Source organism: Anas acuta, chromosome 3 (genome assembly GCF_963932015.1).
Source record: "Anas acuta chromosome 3, bAnaAcu1.1, whole genome shotgun sequence".
NCBI lineage: Eukaryota > Metazoa > Chordata > Aves > Anseriformes > Anatidae > Anas > Anas acuta.
Genome location: NC_088981.1, coordinates 82651014 through 82673639, shown reverse-complemented (window position 1 = coordinate 82673639; position 22626 = coordinate 82651014). Strand labels below are relative to the sequence as shown.

The window sequence follows — 22626 nt, the reverse complement described above, 5'->3', positions numbered from 1 at the left end:
CTTGTACATAAACTTGTATGGACATCTGCAGATTTCTTCTGCCTTTTAAAATACTTAACTGGAGCAGTTACCACAAAAAGATGACATTATGAACAGGGAACCTGATGGTCTTATGCTTACTTATAAGAAAGCAAGAAAAAAAGTTAACATGAATTGAAGAGTTTAAGCAGGAGAAATATTAAGAATGGAGCAGGTTTGCAAATATTTTGTCAATAGACCAAGCTCTAAGTACACCATGAGTTAATATGGGGAAAAATGAATAAATAAAAAAGCACGTTACTCCTCTGTGTAAGGGAAACAACTTCTATTTGTGTCATCTCCCAAGTTATCAATATGCCTGCAAGTACAACATAACTCTTTTGTCTGTGTTAAAATTTTTGCACCAAAATTTAACCACCAGATTCTCTTTGGTTAAATCTGTTATTTCTCTGGCATTTTGTTTCAAAAAATAAATAAATGTATGAGTTCAGAAGGTATGTACACCTGTGTGATTAATGGATTGTCCAAAGAACTTCAAAGAAATATTGCTCACCTAAAAAGCAAAACGAAACAAAGATTAGGACCTGAGGCCAGAAAAGGCTATACTTACTCTTTATTCCTGCTCTTAACGCATGGCTGGTAAAGAACTTTGACAGCATTCCAGGTCCCCACTGCTCCAGAGTTAGGCAGGAAAGTATCTCCAAACAGCGTAAAAACATTGTGGGAGGAGGAACTTCCTAAAGACTCCACCAGCAATGTGTCAGAATTTAAAAGCCATATCTGTAAATGAAGAAATAATTTATTTTACTTAGGATCAGAGTAAAGGAAGAAATTGAAATTGATGTCATCCTAACTCTGATGTGCCATGAACAGCTGATATGAAAGCCACATTCTGACAGTTCCTAAGAAAGCATTAACAAACATGCTGACATTTTACTTTCACTATTACTTATCACAGTCTGCTCAGCCACTGGAGAAGAAAAACAGGAGTTAATAAAACCGACGCCTGATACATCACAGTCACTAATAAGATTTATTTATTTATTTTAAGGAATTAGTAGAGCATATGGTGTTGAATGACTGAGTGCTTAAGACAGGAAATTGAAAGGCTGCCCACTGCAAGTGCCAACAAGTAAGGATTTTTAGAAAACATATAGTTATAACCAGGTAGGGCTAAGACATGCAAAGAAAAAGATAGCAATTAATGTGGCCTAAAAGTAACGCTGGGATGTACAGAAGGCTGTAACAGAGCCTCATCTGTAAAATAAAATTTAATGAAATATGGTCAGGGGAGTGGTGTTCTTCATCAGTAGTTGCTCACAGCAGTTCATGGAGAATTTACTGGGGAGAATTTTGAGAAAACTGAACTATTTGCATCACTTCATGGATTTCATCTAACATTTGTGTGATTGTGTATTAGTGTTCCAAGCTAGATTCAGGGCTTTGACGCTAAGCACTGTACAAAAAAAGTCAGGCTTCTCCTTTATTGATAGCCCAGAGTAGTGAAGTGATCTGAGTTACCAATGGAAATTAATTTTTACAAGTCCTGAGCCAGTACAAAATGCTTGTGTGTGAAATATTTATCACAGGAAACAGATTTTACGCAGTACTGCTCACTAGACCATCATCTTTTGTTTCTCATGATCGAATCAACTTCAAGTAAAACAAGTTGCCTGATGCAAGGTAACAGACATATGACATCCCCCATGAAGGGAGAAAGCCACTGTTAACAGGACACGCAGTACATGTCATACATGTCACAGTTTATCAGAGCCCAAGGCTCAGCACAGCACAGTGAAAGCTCAGTGAACAAGGAAAGAGATGTAGAGATAAAGATGTTTTGGAAGGGATAACCACTTGAGTATATGCACCCGAACGATGACAAGCAACTGCACTTAGCTTAGTGAGTGGCTGTTTTGATTTTGTTCTGGTAATTCACAGAACACATTCACAGCCTGAACTGCAAAATGTTCCTCACTAGCTAGGGCCATTACACACGGTGCTTTAAGCTGAGTGTTGAAGATGTGTTGGAAAAAATGTTGATGAAACAGACATGTCCTATACACATGGGTCAGTACCACCACCTCACTTAGCTTTAATTAAACTAAGTTCCTTAATTTTGAAATTGTTAACAGCTTCCTTTGAAGGAGCCTCCTGGGATGCTTTTCAGAAGGTGACTGTCCTTAAAACTAGTCTAGGGAACAATGTAGTTATAGCTGTCAAAGTTTTTCTGTAGCTTGCTTTAGAGAAAGCAATTAATCCATTTAACTGTATCCAAGCCATCCGATTTTGTATGTATGAAGTCATCCTGAAAGTACTTCACATATCACAAGTGTTGATATGTAATTTTTGACAGTAGCATTCTAACGCTTGTTCAGAGTATGTCCTTGTCTCAACTGCAGTCTAACAGACCTTTATTAGTAATTTAGGTACTCGTTATCTCACATCTTGATTGTTTCAATGACCTCTTCTCCAGACTTGGCAAATACAAACTTTTCTGCTCAGGCCCTCTAAGACATGGTCCATGAATCTGTGTCTGACAGACAGGTCTTTCCATTTTGTCATATTTATATTCTTGGATTATCTTCCCATTCCTTTCCCTCTCACTGCTGAATTTGACTCCAAAAAACAAACTTTGATTCATTACTGAAAAACAGGAGTTAGTATTTAGCTACTCCAAACTTTACCACAACATTTTTCATTTTGTGCCTATACGTGGTTAAAAGAAAACATCTCTGGATATACCAAGTACTAAAGTAATTCCAGACTCAAATTCCCATCCATCTTAGAAGTTTGAGGAATTATCTGTTATTAGCTAAATATAAACCTTAACCAAGTTTAACAGCATTAGAACATCACATATAATTGGCTATTATTTTTTGCTCTTCACTTTGCAATGTAATGTACTGACTACATTAGTAGTTCTTGCTGACCTAAGAAAGTATTTGTGAAAGATGCTAGAAAATTTGATGAACTTGTAGTGATTACAGATAAGAAACACTGGAGCAAGAAAAATGAGATATATACTACAAAGTCAAAATTAAAGCTTTTTATATTTTTCTGAGTAGAAAACATCGCTATTTCTGTGTGTCCTGATTTTTGGCTGGGACAGAGTACCTGTCATGCTGCTGTGTTTTGGATTTAGGATGAGAATAATGCTGATAACAAACCAATGTTTTAATTGCTGCAGAGCAGTGCTTGCACAGAGCCAAAGACTTTCCTGCTCCCCGTGCTGCCCTGCCAGCGAGGAGGCTGGGGGTGCACCAGGAGCTAGGAGGAGACACAGCCAGGGCAGGGGGCCCAGGCTGGCCAAAAGGATGGCCCACACCTGGTGGTGTCCTGCTCAGCAGCAAAAGCTGGGGGAAAGGAGGAGTGGTGGAGCACTTGTGGTGGAGTGATGGCATTTGTTTTCACAAGAAAAAATTACGCGTGATGAACCCTGCTTTCCTGAAGTGGCTGAACATCTGCCAGCCACTGGGAAGTATCAAACGGATTCCCTATTTTGCCTTGCTTGTGAACACAGCTTTTGCTTTACCTCCAAACTGCCTTTATCTCAACCAACGAGTTTTCTCACCGATAGCTTTCTGATTTCTCTCCCCCATGCAACTAGAGGATAGAGTGAGCAAGCTGCTGGATAGAGCATAGCTGCCTGCCAGAGTTAAACCACAACACTGTGCTGTTTGTGGTTCATCTGCAGTATTTTCACTACTCTACACATCAGAAAGTTTCTGCATGTACATTTGTTTACATTTAAAAAAAAAAAAAAGGGAAAGCTTCTTACATGAACTGAACTGTCCAGAACTACTTCAACACAAGAAATTGAATTAATTCTTCTTCACACATACAATCATGAACAGCATAAATAACGTGTTTTATGAGCTGAGATTCATACATTAATTTTAAGATAAAAAACTTACCAGAATATAGATCTTTCCATCATCCCCTTTTATAGTGAATCTAAATGTGCTTTTAGCAGATGACAATTCCATAAGACACTGAGCAACCATGCTCTGTACAAACTGAGACCTGTTTAAGAATTAGAGCACATATTATTTGTTTTAATAACAACTACATTGTCATTCATACCAATGCAGTGCAAGTATATGAGAAACTCCATATTGTAAATTCCACCACATCCCGTAATCACTTTTTATAGAGAAATGTAGCTTCTTTATCTTTGTCTCTCCCCCAACCAGAGCACTTATTTCCTGCAACACAATCTTTTAATAGATTTTTTTTAAACAGATCAGCAGACTAAATTGCTCCAAATCCTTTACTTTGACTGACAACAAATGTCAAATGCTGAGTAAAAGCTTTTCCCTATTATATCTTACACATGCAAACACAGCAAAGTTCAGAACAATGCACATATTTTGAATATAATTCACAAAAGACCCGTGACTAATGCATAATAGAAGACAGCTAGATCAAATTCTGTACCATCTTAGTCTTAACTTCAAACTGAATTACTTGAAAATTCAAAAACCCCACAATTAAATACTGCAAGTTTTACTTTATGTCATGTAGCCTTCCATTTCCATAATTTGTCACCACATGCCATGAAAACTTAAAATGCTTGGTTTTTTGAACTATTTATTTTGGATTTTTGTCAGAATAGAGGGACACTGCAACAAACTGTGTACAATCTCTCTTGATGTTATAAACATGCAAACAGAAAAAAAATTATATGAGTGAATACAGGCTGCAGTATCTTTCAAATGCTTAAGTCTGCGAATATGTAAAACTTGATAGCACTTCTTTATTATACTTAATTAGTGAATTAACTGAATTTTCCTACATTTCTAGCACCCTTTCCAAAATGTAAAGCTGAGCAAGTTATCTGATTTTTTTTTACCTTGGTATTGTGCTGAAACTTTCCTCCGATGGTTGTACAATCACCTCTGTGACATAGTATTTAATAGTATCTGAAGTGACAAACACGTTTAAGTACAACAGAAAAACAAACTTTTTAAAATTAAGCTGTAAATCACTGTATCACTATACTATAATTTTTCGTTCAGCATTCAATTAAGAGGTTCAGCAGGTGATCAAATTCCTGCTTTGGTATGTGGGAGGAGAAGCAACCACGAACAGAAAACATACATTACACCAAAAGAAAACTGCTCTGAGCTAATTACATGATCAGCAATTCGTCATTCATATTGATCCCTGTTTAACACTAGGAATAATCAACTTGAAACAAAGTAAGCAACAGCCAAAGCACTTGGACTGAAATGTTTTATGTATTAATGCTTGCTGGTGCCAATTAACTCTTGCCCAGTATGCACTGCTACGAAGCCAAACCTGAAAGATGAATTGAAAGAACTTTCCTAAAGTACTGAGATCAGCATAGCTTACATAAGTATTTTAGTACCCTCTGCTGCTCAGTAATGCTGCAGTGAATCACAAGAGACAGTTTTAATAACACACAGCACACACAAGGGAATAATTTTCTTCTTTGCTCAAAGAGCAGAATAGAACCTCTTCCCCAAAATTGCACTAACTTAACACTAATATACAAACCATACATTACAAATTTCAATGCAAGTATTCCCCAAAAGCTCCACTACGACATCCTTTTAGTACTAAATGGAAGAGGTTTAGAATTTAGTTCAGAATTTAATCTTCATCAATAAAGTCGGGTCAAAGATTATCACACTGAAGCTCTGGGTCTAAGCTAAAACACCGCCTAACCAGAGAGCAAGCAGAACAGGTCAAGTATGCAGAATAATAAATTCATTCCACTAAGCCTTAACATGTGAACATCAAAAAAGGATTCATCAATTCCATAAATTTTAAGGGTAAAGGGGATTGACCCATTTGACCTCTGTCTGCACACACCATTAAAACCGGATGAAAGCAAGCTTTTCAGAAAGACACTTAATCCTATTACACAGATTCCAAAGGCTTGGCAGTCCCACCCCTTGTCCAGATAAGTATTATACTTTTTTAATTATCCTCACTGTTAGGAAATTATATGTTACCTCAAAGCTTAATACTAGTCTGCTCCATGCTGTGCCTAGATCTAAGAGACAGGAGAAAAAGAAGCCAGGCCGGTCATACTAGCTCTCCAGCTATTCTCTTGAGCAAGGAATTGGTTCTGTTGCTGAATGGGCTTTGGAAATTGAGGAGATGTTTGCTTGCAGAGGTAGAAGGTAGGAATTCCCAAAAAAAAAAAAAAAAAAAAAAAAAGCCTAGTTGGGTGATCTGGGCAAAGCCAGGTCTGGCTTCCACAGCTACACCATCTCAATCCAGTTTGATCTGCAAGGCACTGATATCTTTGCTTATAAGAAAGCACCAAAGCATGACAGTCAAACCTGCTCTCTAGACTCTTCTCATAGAAATGCTTCTGTCCAGATTTCGCTATACATCTCTGATTAATTTGTGCCTGTTCTTTGAACTCTCTGTAAATTTCCTACACTACCGATGAAACATGTTCGAAACAACTGACAAGCTATCTAACTTCAGCAATGCACGAAGTCCAGGACAATTCATTTGCACGTCTACACGCTATTTGCCTTTTCCCATTTCCTGCAATCACATCAACTGCTGGTTGCTAAAGGCTTAGGTGAAGATATTTATTCACGACAATCCGTAAAGCTCTTTTCTAGCCCCTGTTTTTGCAGTATTACAGTTTGCTTTGAGGGGTTTTCAACACATTACCTTACAAGTGGTTTTCTTAAAGCCTGTACTTTTTAGATCTCTGTACAGGATAATCAGAACCTTCTGTAACTGTCTTCTGTCTCCCTCCTGACTTATTTCTGAAACAGGCTTTGCATTTTCTTTAGTTTTTATATTCTATGAACTGAGCTGGACTCACACTGTTGCAGTAGAGCAGAGGGAGAATGAAAGAAAGAACCCTGCTAGTAACAGCCTTATCATTGCTTCTCTGCTGTTAATAACTGCATTTTAAAAACCATCAGAGACTTATCTTTAGACTACTTCAGGTAAGCCCTAATAACTCAATATAGTGACAGCTTTTAAACCAATAATCTCATAATTTCATCATTAGTTGATGAGAAATATTACATGTTTCTTTGATAAGATTTCCTTTCCATGAAACCAGACTGGCTGTTAGCAATGATATCTTTAGCTTCTAGTTCTTTGCTGAACAAGTTCTGAATTAACCTTCCCATTATTCAGTGGGAATGATAGCAAAATAAACAACCTGTAACTTTTGAGGTCTCCTTTATTACTGGGATTCCTAATAAACTGGAATCTTTCTTCCTGTCTTCCAAAGCTTTGCAACTAATATGCCAGAGAAACTAGGATAAGGAAAAACTCCATGGTAAATCATTTTCAAGGTCTAACAGTGAAAGCAATCTCATCTATTCCAGAAGAGAATAACACAAACACACAGGAATCAGCCCTGCATTTTTCTGTTAAACTGTTTTTCTCCAATGCTTTTAACCTCCAGTGCTCATTGGCTGAAGCAGTCAAGTCCAGTTTAGTCTGTACATGCCATACCTGATGATATTGTTTCTCCCAGCATGGTCTTGCAGCGCTTACAAAATACTCTGGTATTTTCTTTTGATTTCTGTAGGATAAAGAAATGTCATTTAAATGTTGCTCAGTTATTCTGAAAAAGGAATGAAAAAGGAACTTTAACATACTCTCCAGAGTATATAGTTTACATTGTACTTTAGTTTGTTATCTTTTAATTTACGTATACAAAGATGTGCATTGACTATTACAGCCTTCTACATGCTTGCAAGTTTCACATTAATTTTAAAATCTGGCAATATTACTGATCACACAGCACAGCCTTTAATAGATAACAGGAGAATCTCATAATACCAAGTGACAAAGTGATGAAGTAAATTCAACTTTGATAAGGGAAAAATAATGCATACAAGAAATATTGCTAAATATATACACAAAATATTATGCTGTAATGTGACTAACACCACTCAGGAAAAAGTTCTAGTCACTGTGGACAGGTTTATAGGAATCCCACTTCAGCAAAAAGCAGAAAAGGTCCCCAGAGTATGCAGAGTTACTAGGAAAGAATTAAAGAACATAACATACGATATTCCAGAAAGGTGTGATGGATTCACTTCTCAAACAATCCCTCTCCTTCAATTCAAGTCAAAAAAGTACTGACAACAATTAATTGTAAGAAGTTCCCATATGTGGGCTGAATGTACATAATAGGAGAAAGCATGAAAGGCAGAAAACCGAGTGCCATCACTGAGATGTATAAAGTCACAAACGTTGAGGAAAAGCTGAACAGTGAAAAGTTATCTGATAGTCATTAACTCATGTTATGAAATTATAATCTGGTTTGAATCAAACAAAAAGAAGGGACAAGGCACAATATAGCTCAGTCCTCACCACAGGAAAATATTTTTCATGCTACAAGTATACATATGTTCAAAAAAGTCTTCAAAAACTCTGAGAACAATGTTCATCAAGGGCTTATTAAATACAAAAATCATGGATAATAACACCTCATTAGACAATTCTCTACACCTGCAGAAGCAACCCTCAATACATGCCGTACTGTTACACATCTATTGCTGCCCATTGAAAAAGATTTCATTTCTGCATCAACCTGTGACCTGACCTAGTAACATTCCTATTATTTATTTCCAGTGTTAATACTTAAATTCAGGATCAGTAGAAAGATACAAGCATAATTCCTACTTTAAGAGAAAGTAGGAACTCCAGAACTGGTTCTACGTTGGGTTATTAACCTGGCTGTATTTCGGTATGGCTCTGGTCTGGAAGCAACACATTCAAGCAAACACAATGATGTTCCTGACTTAATAAACCCTTATGAAACTTAAAATCCCAGGAACATAATAAGAAGACAAACCAGATTTTAACTTGTGGTCTTTGTATAAACAACTTTATAGTGCATAAACATACCCATATGTAATTAACTATTAATCTTATAGGCTTGATAAAGTCCAGACAAATCACTATCAACTTAAGAAATCATACAGCAATGTAAGTCTACAAAAATATCTAAATTTAGCATAAATTAAACTAGTTTAGGGGAAAAACTCTGCATTTGTCTTTTTCTGTGACCTGTGAAAAAGAGAGCCACAGTTCTCATAGATTCACAGAATCCTCTAAGTTGGAAGAGACATCCAAGATCATCGAGTCCAACCTCTGACCTAACACGAACAAGTCCTCCACTAAACCATATCCCTAAGCTCTACATCTAAACGTCTTTTAAAGACCTCCAGGGATGGTGACTCCACCACCTCCCTGGGCAGCCTGTTCCAATGCCTAACAACCCTTTCGGTAAAGAAGCTCTTCCTAATATCCAACCTAAACCTCCCCTGGCACAACTTTAGCCCGTTCCCCCTCGTCCTGTCACCAGGCACATGGGAGAATAGACCAACCCCCACCTCGCTACAGCCTCCTTTAAGGTATCTGTAGAGAGCAATAAGGTCGCCCCTGAGCCTCCTTTTCTCCAGGCTGAACAAGCCCAGCTCCCTCAGCCGCTCCTCGTAAGACTTGTTCTTCAGACCCCTCACCAGCTTCGTTGCCCTCCTCTGGACTCTCTCAAGCACCTCCATGTCCTTCTTGTAGCAAGGGGCCCAAAACTGAACACAGTACTCGAGGTGCGGCCTCACCAGAGCCAAGTACAGTGGGACAATCATTTCCCTAGCCCTTTGGCCACACTGTTTCTTATACAAGCCAGGAGGCTGTTGGGCCTTCTTGGCAACCTGAGCACGTTGCTGGCTCAAAATTTGAGCTGTCTCCTTCGAGCCGGAATCGAACCAGCGACCTAAGGATTCCTGCAGGCAGCACCTCTACAGTCCTCCGCTCTACCAGCTGAGCTATCGAAGGGACCTGCCTGCTGATTTGAGTGAATACATGTGCACTTCCTGGGGAGTACAGATTTTACTCACCACCACCATCATACTCTTCAATATTCAATTTTTAAAATGTGATGCCAGATAGCTCTGTTGGACTAACATCCAGAACACAAAGTGGTGCCCTGTGACCTATCACATCACAAAATAAAAATAAAAATAACAGTTTAATAAAGAGCTACATAAAATATATGCAATAGTCCTAGGGACACTTTTCATCGTACAAAGGCAAGTTTTGAGGTGTGTCCATTACAGGTTGTCTTCAGAACCTGGATCAAGGACTTCCAGTCTATACAGGCTTCCAAGTCCAATTACCCTTGTCAACATTGAATAATGCATCATCATGCATTATTTAATCAATTCCAATTCAGGGGCCTTGGGGGACACGTGGTCTGTGATTAGAGCAGCGTTACTGTGTATAGAGGTGTCAGAACTTCCTGCCTTAGTGAGAGTGGAGAGGTATACAAAGGAGACAGATGACTTATACTCACCAGTCTGGCTCATTAAGTTATGCTTAGTCTAACAGTACACATTAAAATAGCAAAAGACAGCAAAAAACAAAATAAATCAGACAATAGTAGCTAACCAGACATGGGTTATTAATGAGATGGTACAGAAAAAAGGGCAAATATAATTTCTGAATGCATGAGCAACTGAATTGCTGATAAGGGTAATAATAGAATATAACTACCCAGAATTAGTAATGTGATTATTTCCATAATGTATCTGAGTACTAAAAAGTTGGAAAACGGTTTGGAAAACTCTTACAAAAATATTGTCCGGAAAATAAATATATATTAGAAAGGAAAAGAGATACAGAATTGCAATTCTTAGTATGTTTAATTTAATAAGAAGGCAGCAAAGAGTCACGATGATTAATCACTGAAACAGCTTATCAAGGAAAATGATAAAGTTTCCATCATTTGAAGTACTAATCAGTACTGGACATCTTTCTCAGAGTCATGCTATAGCTCAATCAGGAATGAAGGATTTGATGCTGGCAATGCCTATCAAGAGTTCTCTAACTTGTACTATGCAAATACCAAAATGAACAGGAAGAACTGCTGTAGCTCCATAAAAAACAAGAAGTGGCTCACAGAATCTGAACTTGTGATCAGAAAGTCCTGATTCTCTGCTCTCTCTCTCTCAAACTGAGTACATCGTGATGGCAACTTTCCCATCCCCACAAAACAGGAATCAAAGTAAAAGCTCAAGGGAGAGCCCTACAGCCTCTGTGAAAGCTTCAGAGAACTACATCTTCCCTTGTTACAGAGATCAGAAAAAACATCTGGTTCATATATATACAGTTATCCCATTTCCTGCCCTCAAACATATGCAGTAAAATTACTTGCTTAATGGGAAGAGCAAGGACAAAGAAACTTTTTTTGTAAAAAACAGTATTTGAGGATGATACAAATACTGCACAGTGTGTATATACAGTACTTCTCTGAAAGCTACAACTTCAATGTTTTTTTCTGACTACAGTTACAGGTGCTAGCTGGGAACTGGGCAGTACCGTACCTATAAAACACCACTAATTCATTGTATCATGCTTCAACAGAAAATGTGACAGTTTTAGCCAGACTAATTAAGTCAATACATCTATTTGACAACTTACAGCTGCTGGCAATCTGCAGATGGAGGTGGATCACCAGCCTAGTATTTTCTGTTTCTGTTCCTAAGGATCCCTATGGCACCAGGGAAAATATTTTCCCCAAGAGATACTATTAGGATGCTGCAGAACCATGTGACATTTAAAAACTATGTTACACTGGAAGACTAATAGATGTGAGAAATATGTTTGCAATGGAAGGATGCTGTCTTGGTCCCACAGGAGGCTGCAAGAGTTTGTTTAAGCTTCTCTGGTATATTCCTGCTATTTTGGTCAGTTGCAAACACTTTCCAAAGAACTGCAATGCAATTAAAAAAGAACTTTCGTACTGGGGTAGACTGCAACAATATTCTCTAAAATGAGAACATTTATGCCAATAGCAATCTATCTTGCCTGAAACTTTCTATTACTCTCATATTATGGAAGAATTTTCTGTTTCAGTATGAGTGTTTTTTTTCCTTATTAGTCCAGCTTCTGCTTGATCTTACAGTTCTGCTCATTTGCTTGGCAATCGAATGATGCTAGAAATAAGCAAACACAGAAATTAGAATTCAGCACAAGTGTGAAAGATGTGGAAAGAAGGATCTGACACAAACAAGGAAAGAATTCTCAACTTCAGGACAAGTTTAAGAAAGCAAATGTGAAAATCCATCATATTAAACTAGCATTGTGTGTCTCTGACAGAAAATGGCCTCCTCCCACGTTCCAATGTTCCGCTATTATCCTGGTTTGACCCATATCTCAAAAACATTTTTGTCCCATATCCCAAAAACATTTTTGTCCCACATCCTTTTCATCACGTTTCTGCCTCAGAAACAACCCTTCCTTGGCCTTCCCTTTAAATCAATTCTCTCAAATTTAAAAAGCGTGTTGGGCAGACACTGTCTTTGGGCGGCAATATGAATTCCATGCACCCTGCCTCTTCCCATCTTTGTTCCCATTGTTCTCTGGTCTCTTTTGACACTATTAAAATGTGAGATAATTAATTTTGGGGACCTGCGGCAGAAGGCATTGTCCTCTTGGAAATTCAGAATCTTCTACTCAGCTGCCTTCTTAAGAATACTTAGAAGAAATAACTTCAATTGTCAAATAACTCCAAGAGTTAATCCAGATTAATCTCCTTCTCCCGTGCTGGTATCCCTTCAGGATATCAGTTCTTACATTCCCCTCCCCAGCCTCTGCTTTTCAAAGAACAATGGAACACGAAACCAAAGAGGCCACAGCTGCAAGACTTGCAGACACGGACAGCAGGACAGAACTGTTCCCCAAACAGATGGCTTGCTTGGATGCATCACACCAGCAACAATTGAACTGCTAGAATCCTGGTGATTTAACTGGGGATAATACAAATCCCTGATGATGGTAAACAGCAGCAGCGAACTAGAATCAGGGCCTCCGGTGTTACTCTCAGCAGATTAAAAGTTTGTTGTTGGGAATCTCTACACAGCAAGTCATCAGCTGTTAGACACAGACATTGTCAAGTCAGCAATGGTTCCCATAACTGCTGAAGGATTTCAACAACCAGGTTTAATACGTGGTATGGTTAATACGTGGTATGGCGAAAACAAAGATGATATCTGCAGGACCAATCTTTGTCAGCATAATTACAGACAAGCTGCACATTAGCAGAAAAGATTTTATGAAAATGCAAGCTTTGATGAAATAAGCTCATGGGTGCTGTTCTGGTGGAAGAAGTTGTAGCTCCAACTTTTATACAAGTGCTAGATTTCCAAGATGAATAAAGCACTGCATTTTATTTCCTCATCCCACTATTGAAACACCAGCGTTCCTATTATTTTTTCCCCCAACACATTTTGATGTTTCTAAGCCAAATGTTAGCCCTAATCCTAGAGGCTCAGACGGATATAATCTTCTCCTTTAGAACACTTTAGAAAAGTCATCATCAACAGTTATAGCCTGGGGTGGCAGGTCTCTTTCACTAGGCAGAGCAGTCAAACTCAATCTCCTTATTCTATTCTTAGAATATGAAAGCCACATCTGAACCCAAAACACATTCTGATTTTCCAAGTCTTTCTGAAGTTTAAAAAAATAAAAAAGAGTCTTTTGATCGTAATTATGGTTATGTATCCAGTAATATTTTGAGAGAAAAAAGCAGTGTTTCTCCAGTTTCCCCCTTGTTATTTGTTCCACTGTCCCTTGACAAATGCCTAACCTATTACAGTTACAATCATAATAAATGCTGATTTACTATACTCAGGATATTTTGAGGGGGAAACACTTGGTTTCAGAACTATATCATTAAACATTTTTTAATTCAGTTTATAAGGAAAAGATTTTCTTGCATATCTAGGTCAACATCAAGACATGGTGCATGCTTTAGAAAATAGCTTAGAATATTTTCTGGCTTCTATGCAGATGAATGTCAACAACTCTTTATGACCTTCAAAACATCCCCATAATACATGTAAGCTAAATGAGCCAGTGACAAAAAGGCATTTTACAATAAAAAAGTCCAAATACATTCCCTTAAGAATTATTAGAACAAACTACTTTACCAAGGTAGAGCCATTCTGAGAAGCGTGATGGCCGGTCTCCGAGCAGCATATGGGAGGTTCAGGGACATGTGATTCGTTTTCTGAATTCAACAGAAAAAAAGTGTCTCCAAGAAAACAGTCATCACGCTGAGGGTGCAAAGTGCTTTTGGCAAAGGGGTTAGGGTGACAACACCACTCTTCAACTAAAGCACTCCAGTTTTCACTTGGTAGAGGAAGAACTCTGAGAAATTTCCTGAGAGGGAAGAAGAAAAGATATTTCAATATATTATATTCTTTTATAAGATGCTAACACGCGGGCTCTTTACAAGAAGGAAAGAAAAAAAGCATGGTGTTTTCTCCAAAAGGTAGCGTGTGACTCTCCTTTCAGTCAAAGGTACTTTCTTTGGATGAATTCTGAGAAAGCAGTGGATGAGTGTTCCCTGCCAAGTTTGTGATGAAGCATTTCCCAAGGGTGAATCTCCAAAGATTATATAGCAGAGCTTCACATAACCCCCCAGATGATAGAAATCAAACAGATCTACTCGCTCATGAAAAAATGTTAACAATGGAGATTGTGATTATTTTTATTATTACTACTTATGAAGTTTCCTTGTATCAAATGTTCCTTGTAACAAATATAAAAAAATTGCTGTCATAGCAAGGGAGCATGTACTTTGAAGCCCCTTAAAGTCAGATATCAGACTTCAAAACAAAGCTAAATCCTGACCAAAATATCACAGAGCATATTCATTAAAAAAAAAGAAAAGAAAAAAAGAATAAAATAATGCAATCTTAATTTAGATTCAGATTCAAATTTCAGAAGTCACAGCAGAAAACAAAACAAAACTTCTCCTTGTTAGAGATATGGACCAAGGAGTCTGCTACAGGTGATACCACGCTTTGCTTTCTTTACCAGTGTTTTTCTCCACATACTTTCTTTGGTTACCCACATTGTCACAGAATTTTAAAAGCCAAGATTTGGAACGACTGTTTTAAGCTGTAAAACACACTCTGAAAGCTAGAATATATGCATGTAAATATATATATAAATATAAATACATACATAGAAATGTATATACTACTAATACATAATGCATACATTTAAATACATACATATAAATATATTCATATGTACTATATAAATACAGTCTTGGTCATTATGAGTCAGTGGTCAGTACTTTCCTGCCTATAGTTCTCATAAACATTGTCTGGTCCCTCCACGTGAGATTTTATTAAGAGTGCAGAAGCACTGATGGATACTGTCCACATATTTAAATTTGCTTTAGTTTACATTTTATAGAGAACTATTGCACTAGGAAAAAAACCTGCCTCTTTACTAAAATACAACATTTTTAACTCCGTGCACTCCTCCAACAATTTTGTAGATGCACTGGTAGCTGCAGTGCTGCGCTCTCTGCTGTTAGTTTCTTCAGACATTTGCCTTTTGTTCCCATATTTCATTTGCTGTTGCCCAAAACATATATATAATTACATATAGTTTTTTTGATTCCACACTTAATTAAAAACTTGCAAACACCACTTCATTCATGTTGCTACTTTGCAAATAAGCACAAAACCATAGCTAGCTAGACACCCTCTCTTTCTTGCAGCTCACAATCTTTTTCTAAAGATGCCAGTTCTTCCCATCATAGTTTATTGCACCTTTTGTATTCTTGCGTGGGTGAAAGCAAAACCTTTCATAAAAACTTCCTTCTTCATGGATCCTCAATTCATTTTAAACTGTGCTTGCCCCATCTGCAGATGAAAGTTGGAATAACTGCTCGTCTGGCCCAGCTTTAGCATTACTAGTAAGGTCAGCTCCTGGCACTAATCACCACCTCCACTCTCTGTAGTCTTACCTATTGTTTGAGATATCATGATTCTGCTCTGGTACAGCCTTTATTCTGCTCTAGGTCTATAGACTGATTATTCTTCCCAGCTCTGTGCAGTTAGTGCCAATGCCTGGACTCAAAATGAAAAAGGTCTTCATTCCCATGTACTGTTCTTTACATTACCACAGGGTGAAAGAAAAAAAAAAAAAAAAAAAAAAAGAGCTGGTATTATTCTGCAATACTTTTTCAAGTGTTACAGAAAAAAAAAAAAAAAAAAAAAAAGATTACTTTAAGCTGCAAACCAATACTGTCTAGTTTCTTTCCATTACCCTTTCTTTACTCTCAAACGCTAGAGTACATCCCTTTGAAACTTCGTGAAGACCTGAGTTCTTGCCAAACAAAAGCAGGTACTCCAACCACCAGAAGTTCCTAACCAGGTTCCTCCTACCTCTAAGTTACACAGAAAACACAGCATTTCCAGTTTATTTTAGTCTTTCACCATTCCTAGGTGGGAAGCCATATTCTGGGTCACCACCTGGGTCCCCGCATTGGAAAAATGTAACTCTTGCATGAAATTAGCTTTCCAGGAAAAAACAAAAACAACAACAAAAAAAAAAAAAGAAGCCTGAAGTTTACTAGGTACTGACTCTCTTAGGGCTGGTAAGTATAATGATAAAACCTGGCTAACTTAGGGAGTCATCTCCCCAAACTAACCCTTAATAACAGCTATGTTTCTACTTTAAGATAGCCATATAGTCAGAGGGAAACCAAGAGACACTTTCTTCTTCTGGAAGGATCTAATAAAGTCAAGCTGAATCTCCCTCTGGAGATAGCTCTGTCTCCAGACAGAGGAAGCCAAGGTAATGAACTTAATTTAAAAAAACTAAAAGTTAGGTACTAGTCTAAGACAACTGCCATACAGATGTCAGTCTTAGTTGGGCTTGGATTTGGCCAAAGAGATCCTTCTAAGACTAGATTAGAAAAAATACTCTCTAGCATCGTTATTAACTGATATCCAAGCAGTCAGTAATATCATCCTGTCTATTAAAAATTCAGAAGCTGAAAGTAAAATTGAAGCAAAATTAAACACATAACCCTTTTGATCAATCAGAGATGAAGAGAAAGAAAAAAGATCCAACTGAATTTCTTTAAGAGCAGACATCTTCATTCATTAATTAGAATGTAATTAGATGAATTCCCCTGCAATCAGTTTTTCAACAGAATACTTATGAACAAAGATTCTCAGAGTTGGAACTAATGAAAACAGTTACTTCTTCGCTGTTAACTTACGAGAAATATTTTTCACAGCATTCAGCCTCTAAGAACTTTTACATGGAGAACAACTTTTTGTTCAGCCAGGTAATGACAGGACAAGGAGAATGGTTTTAATCTAAATGGGGGAGATTTACATTAGAGGTTAGGAGGAAGTTCTTCACTCAGACGTGCTGTGAGGCACTGGCACAGGTTGCCTAGAAAATCTGTGGATGCCCCATCCCTGGAGGTGTTCAAGACCAGGCTGAATGGGGCTTTGGGCAACCTGGTCTGGTGGGAGGTGTCCCTGCCCATGGCAGGGGGGTGGAATTAGATAGTCTGTAAGGTCCCTTCCAACCCAAGCCATTCTATGATTCTATGACAGAAAGCCTTGAAGAATTATTTTATATATGAGCTATACAGCAGGAGAGAAAGAAAAAAAAATAAAAATCAAAAATTCTTTGCTGCTCTTAAATCATGGAAAAAAAAAAAAAAAAAACAACGCATCCTCTAATATGAGAATAATGTGGAAGAAGCAGAGAGAGACCATAATCCTGACCTCTGATTAACAGAAGCAAACAGATGAATCCAGTGCATCTCAGAAAATGTAGAGAGAATCACAGAAAACTGAGCTGAAAGAACTCACCTAGTCCATTTTCTTGCCTCAAGGAAGGATTGACATTTAAACTATTCTAAATGTATACCTTTAATCTAGTCTTTAAAATGACAGAAATTCCACTGGCTTCCTATGCAGTTTCTAACAGTAAAAAAATAAGCTTTAGAGTATGTTTTTTCATTTACACCTAATTTCCTTTTGCACTTCAGTAAGTTCCCCCTCACATGACAGATGACCATGCTGCCATTAGCATGGTCTTTGGACCACAGAGACCAACACATGAACTTTGTTTCTCAAAGTACTGCCTTTATTCTGGAAGCATGGGAGCGCTGGAATGGAAGGTGCTGGACAAACTGACAGCTCCAACCTTCTGCTCTTATCACAGTCAATATTTTTTAGTGGTAACATTCAAGGGGGGTTCCGAGGTCCTCTGCAAGGAGGAACAGTTTACAAGCAATGCACTAACATGCCTTGATTTTTCCATTCTCAAAAATTCCTGCTGTGTCACACTGTAGGATACAGAACCATATTTACAGTATGTAAATGCCATGCGTATGCATTTGGTGTGTTGATAGTCAGGAAATCGCCCACTCAGAGATGGAAATATACAAGGTGCAAGATCTTTTGAAAGCAAATGTTACGGAGTATAAATAAGAAGTTTCTTTACCCTATAAATGTATCAAGGAGAGTTACTGCTAGACTTTCCAATGAGACATTTCTTAAGAGAAAGCCAGGAAATCCTCATTCATTTGTGTTCACGCCAACCACAAATCCATATGTACGACAGGAAAGTAACAGAAGTTTACAGATTTACATTTGTATCACCGTTCTGAGTATTAGGAGTGACACAGATCATAAAAGGCTGCAAGCGCGTCTCCAACAATTTGTACACATCCAGCTGCAGCTGTCAAAATTGTTCATCACAAGAGCCAGAAAACGCAGCAGCTTTTTATTAAAATTCTCATTCACTCTGCAGACTTTGTGAGGAACAGAGATAAGGCCAAATCATACAGCTAAGAAACAGGTCCTGTACTCCCCAAATTCAGCATCCCTGAACTTAACAGATAGGAGGGAGCTGCTGACTGCAACCCCATTCTGACCAGGCACTTTATAACTACAGCACGCTGACTGAAGAGAATCTGTAAGAGAATGAACAGAACTGAAAAGGAGCCCTGGAAGTGCAGAGGAAGACAGAAGTTGAGGTTAAAATTTTCAGTTTTACTCCCTTCAACACTGCAGAGATGCCAGCTATTAAGACTATGAATGTTGTTAAATCAATGAAAACTAATATGTGTTCAACATTTTAACTGCAATGTTTTCAGCTCAAAATGTTATACCTTTTTTTTTTTTTCTTATGCATAGGGAAGTCCAGCCACAAAAGAAAATGTCTCACTTGAGGCACAGCAGACAACTAAGAAAAGAATCCAGACTTCCCACCTGTCAGGGCCAATGCTCTAGGTAAGCTATTCCTACCTTCCAGCCAGAATGAAGCAAGAAGTAAATGAACAAATGGTGAAAAACTGTTTCAGGTAATTTTGATTTTAGTTGTCTGTAATAGTGCTTCAAAAGTGTTCTCATCTATCAATTTCAAAATAGCTGTCTTTTAACTCTCTAACTACACCAAATAACACGAATACCAATCTGTATGGCATCTGTTGCTATAAATACAAGACACTGCAGTACTCACCGTTCTTTTACTATGACATCACCACAGGACTGGCAGTAAAAGATGCAATTCTTCTGGGGTTTCAGGCTTTCCCTCAAATTATAAACAAGTTCTACAAATAAGAGAGGATGCATTAATCTTCAAGGCTGCGTAAAATTTTCACTCATACATAAAAATCCTTCCAAATACCTCAAATTAAACAAGAGAACAATCTAAATAAGCAAAATGTTGACATTCTAAATACAACCTTATTCTTTTAACCTGTAGAAGCGATGAGATTTAGGAAAAACTTGCCACCTCTACCTCATGCCCCATATTGTTAAATAGGGGCAGCAATATGTAAATAATTATTTTAATGGTCCATACCCTCTCAGCTGGAGGAGCTGAGATACAGGTATCATCGCAAAGAATTTGTATAATTGTGTAAATTAAAACTCAATCCTACTCTTTTGTAATCAGAGTTCTGCTAGCAAGCATCTCTGTAACACGATGGTACATCCCAGTACATAACAAAAAATAGTTGGGGGGTTAAAAAAAAAAAAAAAAAAAAGGAAAAAAGCAGTAGTCTTAGGTTTTCAGCCAGGTAAGATACACAGCCACTGCTGTACTACCCAATGAACAGTGAGCAAGCAATACCCTCTGCAGGCCAGCAGACAGAAAACAGTTTCACAGAAGACAGCTCAGACAGCTTTTCCAAATTAATATATACATATACATATAAAAGCCTTCAGAGAAAATCAAAAAACATTAGGTGGAAGAAAAAACAAACTATAAGCCTGGCTCCATGTATATACAGGCTTTGCATTGCCCACTTTCTGAAATCAAGGAGTTAAAGTACATTCCCAGCACAGGTGCTCAGTATTTAAGAAGCAGGTTGTAACCACAAGGGAAAGGTAGTTAAAAACATCCCAGAAGTTCATAAGAGACGGCCAGTTTTGCATACTAATTTAAAATTTTAAAGGCTAACCAAGGTTAGTCTCTATAATTAAGTGGTCAGTGACAAATGTTGTGTTATAGCTTGGATGAATTGTGTTATTGCATTTTTAGCTTAAATGTGAAATAGGAAAGGGGAATTTTATTTTTTTTTGGGGGGGGGGGGGAATGTTTGAAGTAGTGGGGGAAAAAAGTTTGAAGTGATGCAGGAAGGCACTGGGGAGGGAATTGAATGATGCTCTCAAACTCCTGAGGAGTTATTCGGCAACAGCTCCCCTTTCATCAAGCCACTTTTTGTGGCTTCGCTTTTTAAAACCAACAGATGCTGCATGCTATCAGATGCTGGACCAAGAGCTGTTGTTTAAGTTGGAAACTGAGCCCCTAAGGGAGCCTTACAGAAACAGCAGCTGCACACACACTTAGGGCACGCTTCAAACTCCGGCTAGCGCCTTATCCCCCCACAGCCCGAAGGACAGCAGCACCCCAGACCTCCCCGAGCCCAGCTCTGAATGACTGCTACCCTCCAGCCCCCTCAAACCCCTGTAGGAAGCCCCCAGCCCGTCCCCACCCGCAGCCTTACCCGCGCCGCCCGGCGCCTCCCGCAGGCGCAGGCGGAGGTGCAGGGCCCCGCCGGGGAGGCTCCGCAGGCCGCGGCAGGAGGCCGGGGCCAGGCTGAGCCCTGGCGGCAGCTCCAGCGCCCCGCAGGCCCCGGCGCTCCGCAGCTCCAGGCGGGCCGGCGCCAGGCTGATGTCGGCCGGCAGGCTCCGCAGGCTGGCCTCGCTGCGGGGGGAAAGCACGGGAGTTACGGCGCTGGGGGGGGAGGCTTGGAAAGGGGCTTCCCCATGGAAGGAGCGTAAAGAACGAGGAGAAATCCATAACACACGGTGCTCAGGAAGCCTTTATTTGCGCGGCGGCTCAGCCTTGCCCCACCGCCCCAGCCCAGCCCGCCCCAGCCCTCCTCCATCGCCACCCCCGGCTCCTGCCCCGGCGGTGCGGGGCCGGGAGGCAGCGCCCGCAGGTACCGGACGAGCAGCGAGGCGCTCCCCGTCCCCCGCCGGATCTCCAGCACGAACGGCCCCGCCATGCCCAGCCCGGCCCGCAGCCTGCAGCGAGCGGCAGCCACACACAGCGCCGCCTGCAGCCCGCAGCCCGCAGCCCGAGCCGCTCCCAGGGCTTCTCCCCACACAGGGGCTCTCCCCGGCTGCCCTCTGGTCCAGCCAGAAGCTGGGAGGGGTTCTAGGTTGCTTGGTTCTTGGCTGGGGTCAAAGGGTCCTTTACAACGCTGTTAGCCTCTTCTGGGAAGCCCTGAAGCTTTTTGTGGTCGCACGTGTTTGGAAACACCTCATGCAGAAAGGCAGGTTTGCCTTTGGTTAGTTTCGTAGCGACTTGTTATCTAAGACACGATTGCTTTGAAGTAATACAGACCCTTGGAGGTGGCAAAACCAAGCAGATTTCTTAGGAGAGCCTCAAGGAAGTAGATGGTGTGAGTTTAGATCCTGTGGGGAAAATAGGGCAGGCAACCGTCAGCTAAACTGTCTCAGCCAAACATTTTTAATAATACACAAATTTCATCAAGTATTATAAGATGCAGGCTATACTCTGTGTTCTTATTATACCTACTGGTTGTTCTGGGTGTGGTGTTTCTCTTTTTTGTTTGTTTGTTTTGGTTTGGTTTTGTTTTGTTTGTTTGTTTGTTTTTTAATAAAGAAAATGTTTTATTCCATATGGCAGTTTTCATTTCCAACTGCATCACAAACCAACACCCATATTGCTGGTCAAATTGTTCTGAGCAAGCAGGTCGCATGTCAGACACCACTACAATTCACCTCATGACACGAGAATCAACTCCTGGTAAAAGGGACTCCTAGTAAAAGAGACTTTGGCTCTGACAGAGGCTTACACAAGACTACAAAGCTATAAATAATCTCAGGTATTTCCTGCAGGGTGTGAGCTTCATATATTCAACATTATCTGCCATAGGTTTCTCACTGTTTCTGCAGTGAAATAATTATACAGAAATGAACATCAATGTCCAAAACCATGGGTGCACTTAGCCCAGTATTTTGATTCCAGTGTCAGCAATAAGGAGATGCTATTTAGGAATAGCTCCTTAAGTGTAGCAATTGTATTAAGGGTGCTGGAAGGCACATCCCTGCCTATTTCCTTCTTGCCATCAATACGAATAATGACGACTTTGTAAATCTTGATGAAATCTTTCCCCAGCCTTCTTTCCTGAGCCGTTCCAGACTTTGTCATTGCCCCTGTAGGGCAGTGGCTCCCTCCCTCCTGTGCTGTGCCTAACTACCATACAGCTTCTCAATCTGTGAAGACAAGAACTGACACAGGAATCAATCTGACCAGTGGCTATATGGACGCCAAACACCTCCCTGTTTCTTGTTCTCCATATCCTTC

General features: G+C 39.4%; 1 protein-coding gene and 1 non-coding gene across 13 annotated transcripts in view; both read right to left on the bottom strand.

The window, feature by feature from the left end:
* The window catches only part of UBE3D (ubiquitin protein ligase E3D), an 81722-nt gene extending 60328 nt beyond the window's left edge, over positions 1–21394 (bottom strand). For 9 of the 12 annotated variants that reach the window (XR_011095220.1, XM_068678089.1, XM_068678093.1 and 6 more), the window contains exons 1-8: positions 21237–21393; positions 20795–20994; positions 19303–19393; positions 13938–14169; positions 7447–7516; positions 4835–4904; positions 3897–4005; positions 590–759 (exon numbers count right to left, since the gene is read on the bottom strand). Coding sequence is in view for 11 of the 12 variants with exons in the window: in XM_068678089.1 (XP_068534190.1) it covers positions 590–759; positions 3897–4005; positions 4835–4904; positions 7447–7516; positions 13938–14169; positions 19303–19393; positions 20795–20994; positions 21237–21298 (1004 nt within the window). In the remaining variant the exon portion in view is untranslated. Of the gene's footprint in view, positions 1–589; positions 760–3896; positions 4006–4834; positions 4905–7446; positions 7517–13937; positions 14170–19302; positions 19394–20794; positions 20995–21236 lie in introns of all 12 variants that reach the window. The other 3 variants (XM_068678083.1, XM_068678084.1, XM_068678086.1) reach the window with 1 other exon arrangement.
* On the bottom strand, positions 9694–9783 carry TRNAY-GUA (transfer RNA tyrosine (anticodon GUA)). The gene is given in 2 exon segments: positions 9694–9729; positions 9747–9783. It is a non-coding gene; the product is annotated as a tRNA-Tyr (tRNA).
* Positions 21395–22626: the final 1232 nt, after the last annotated feature.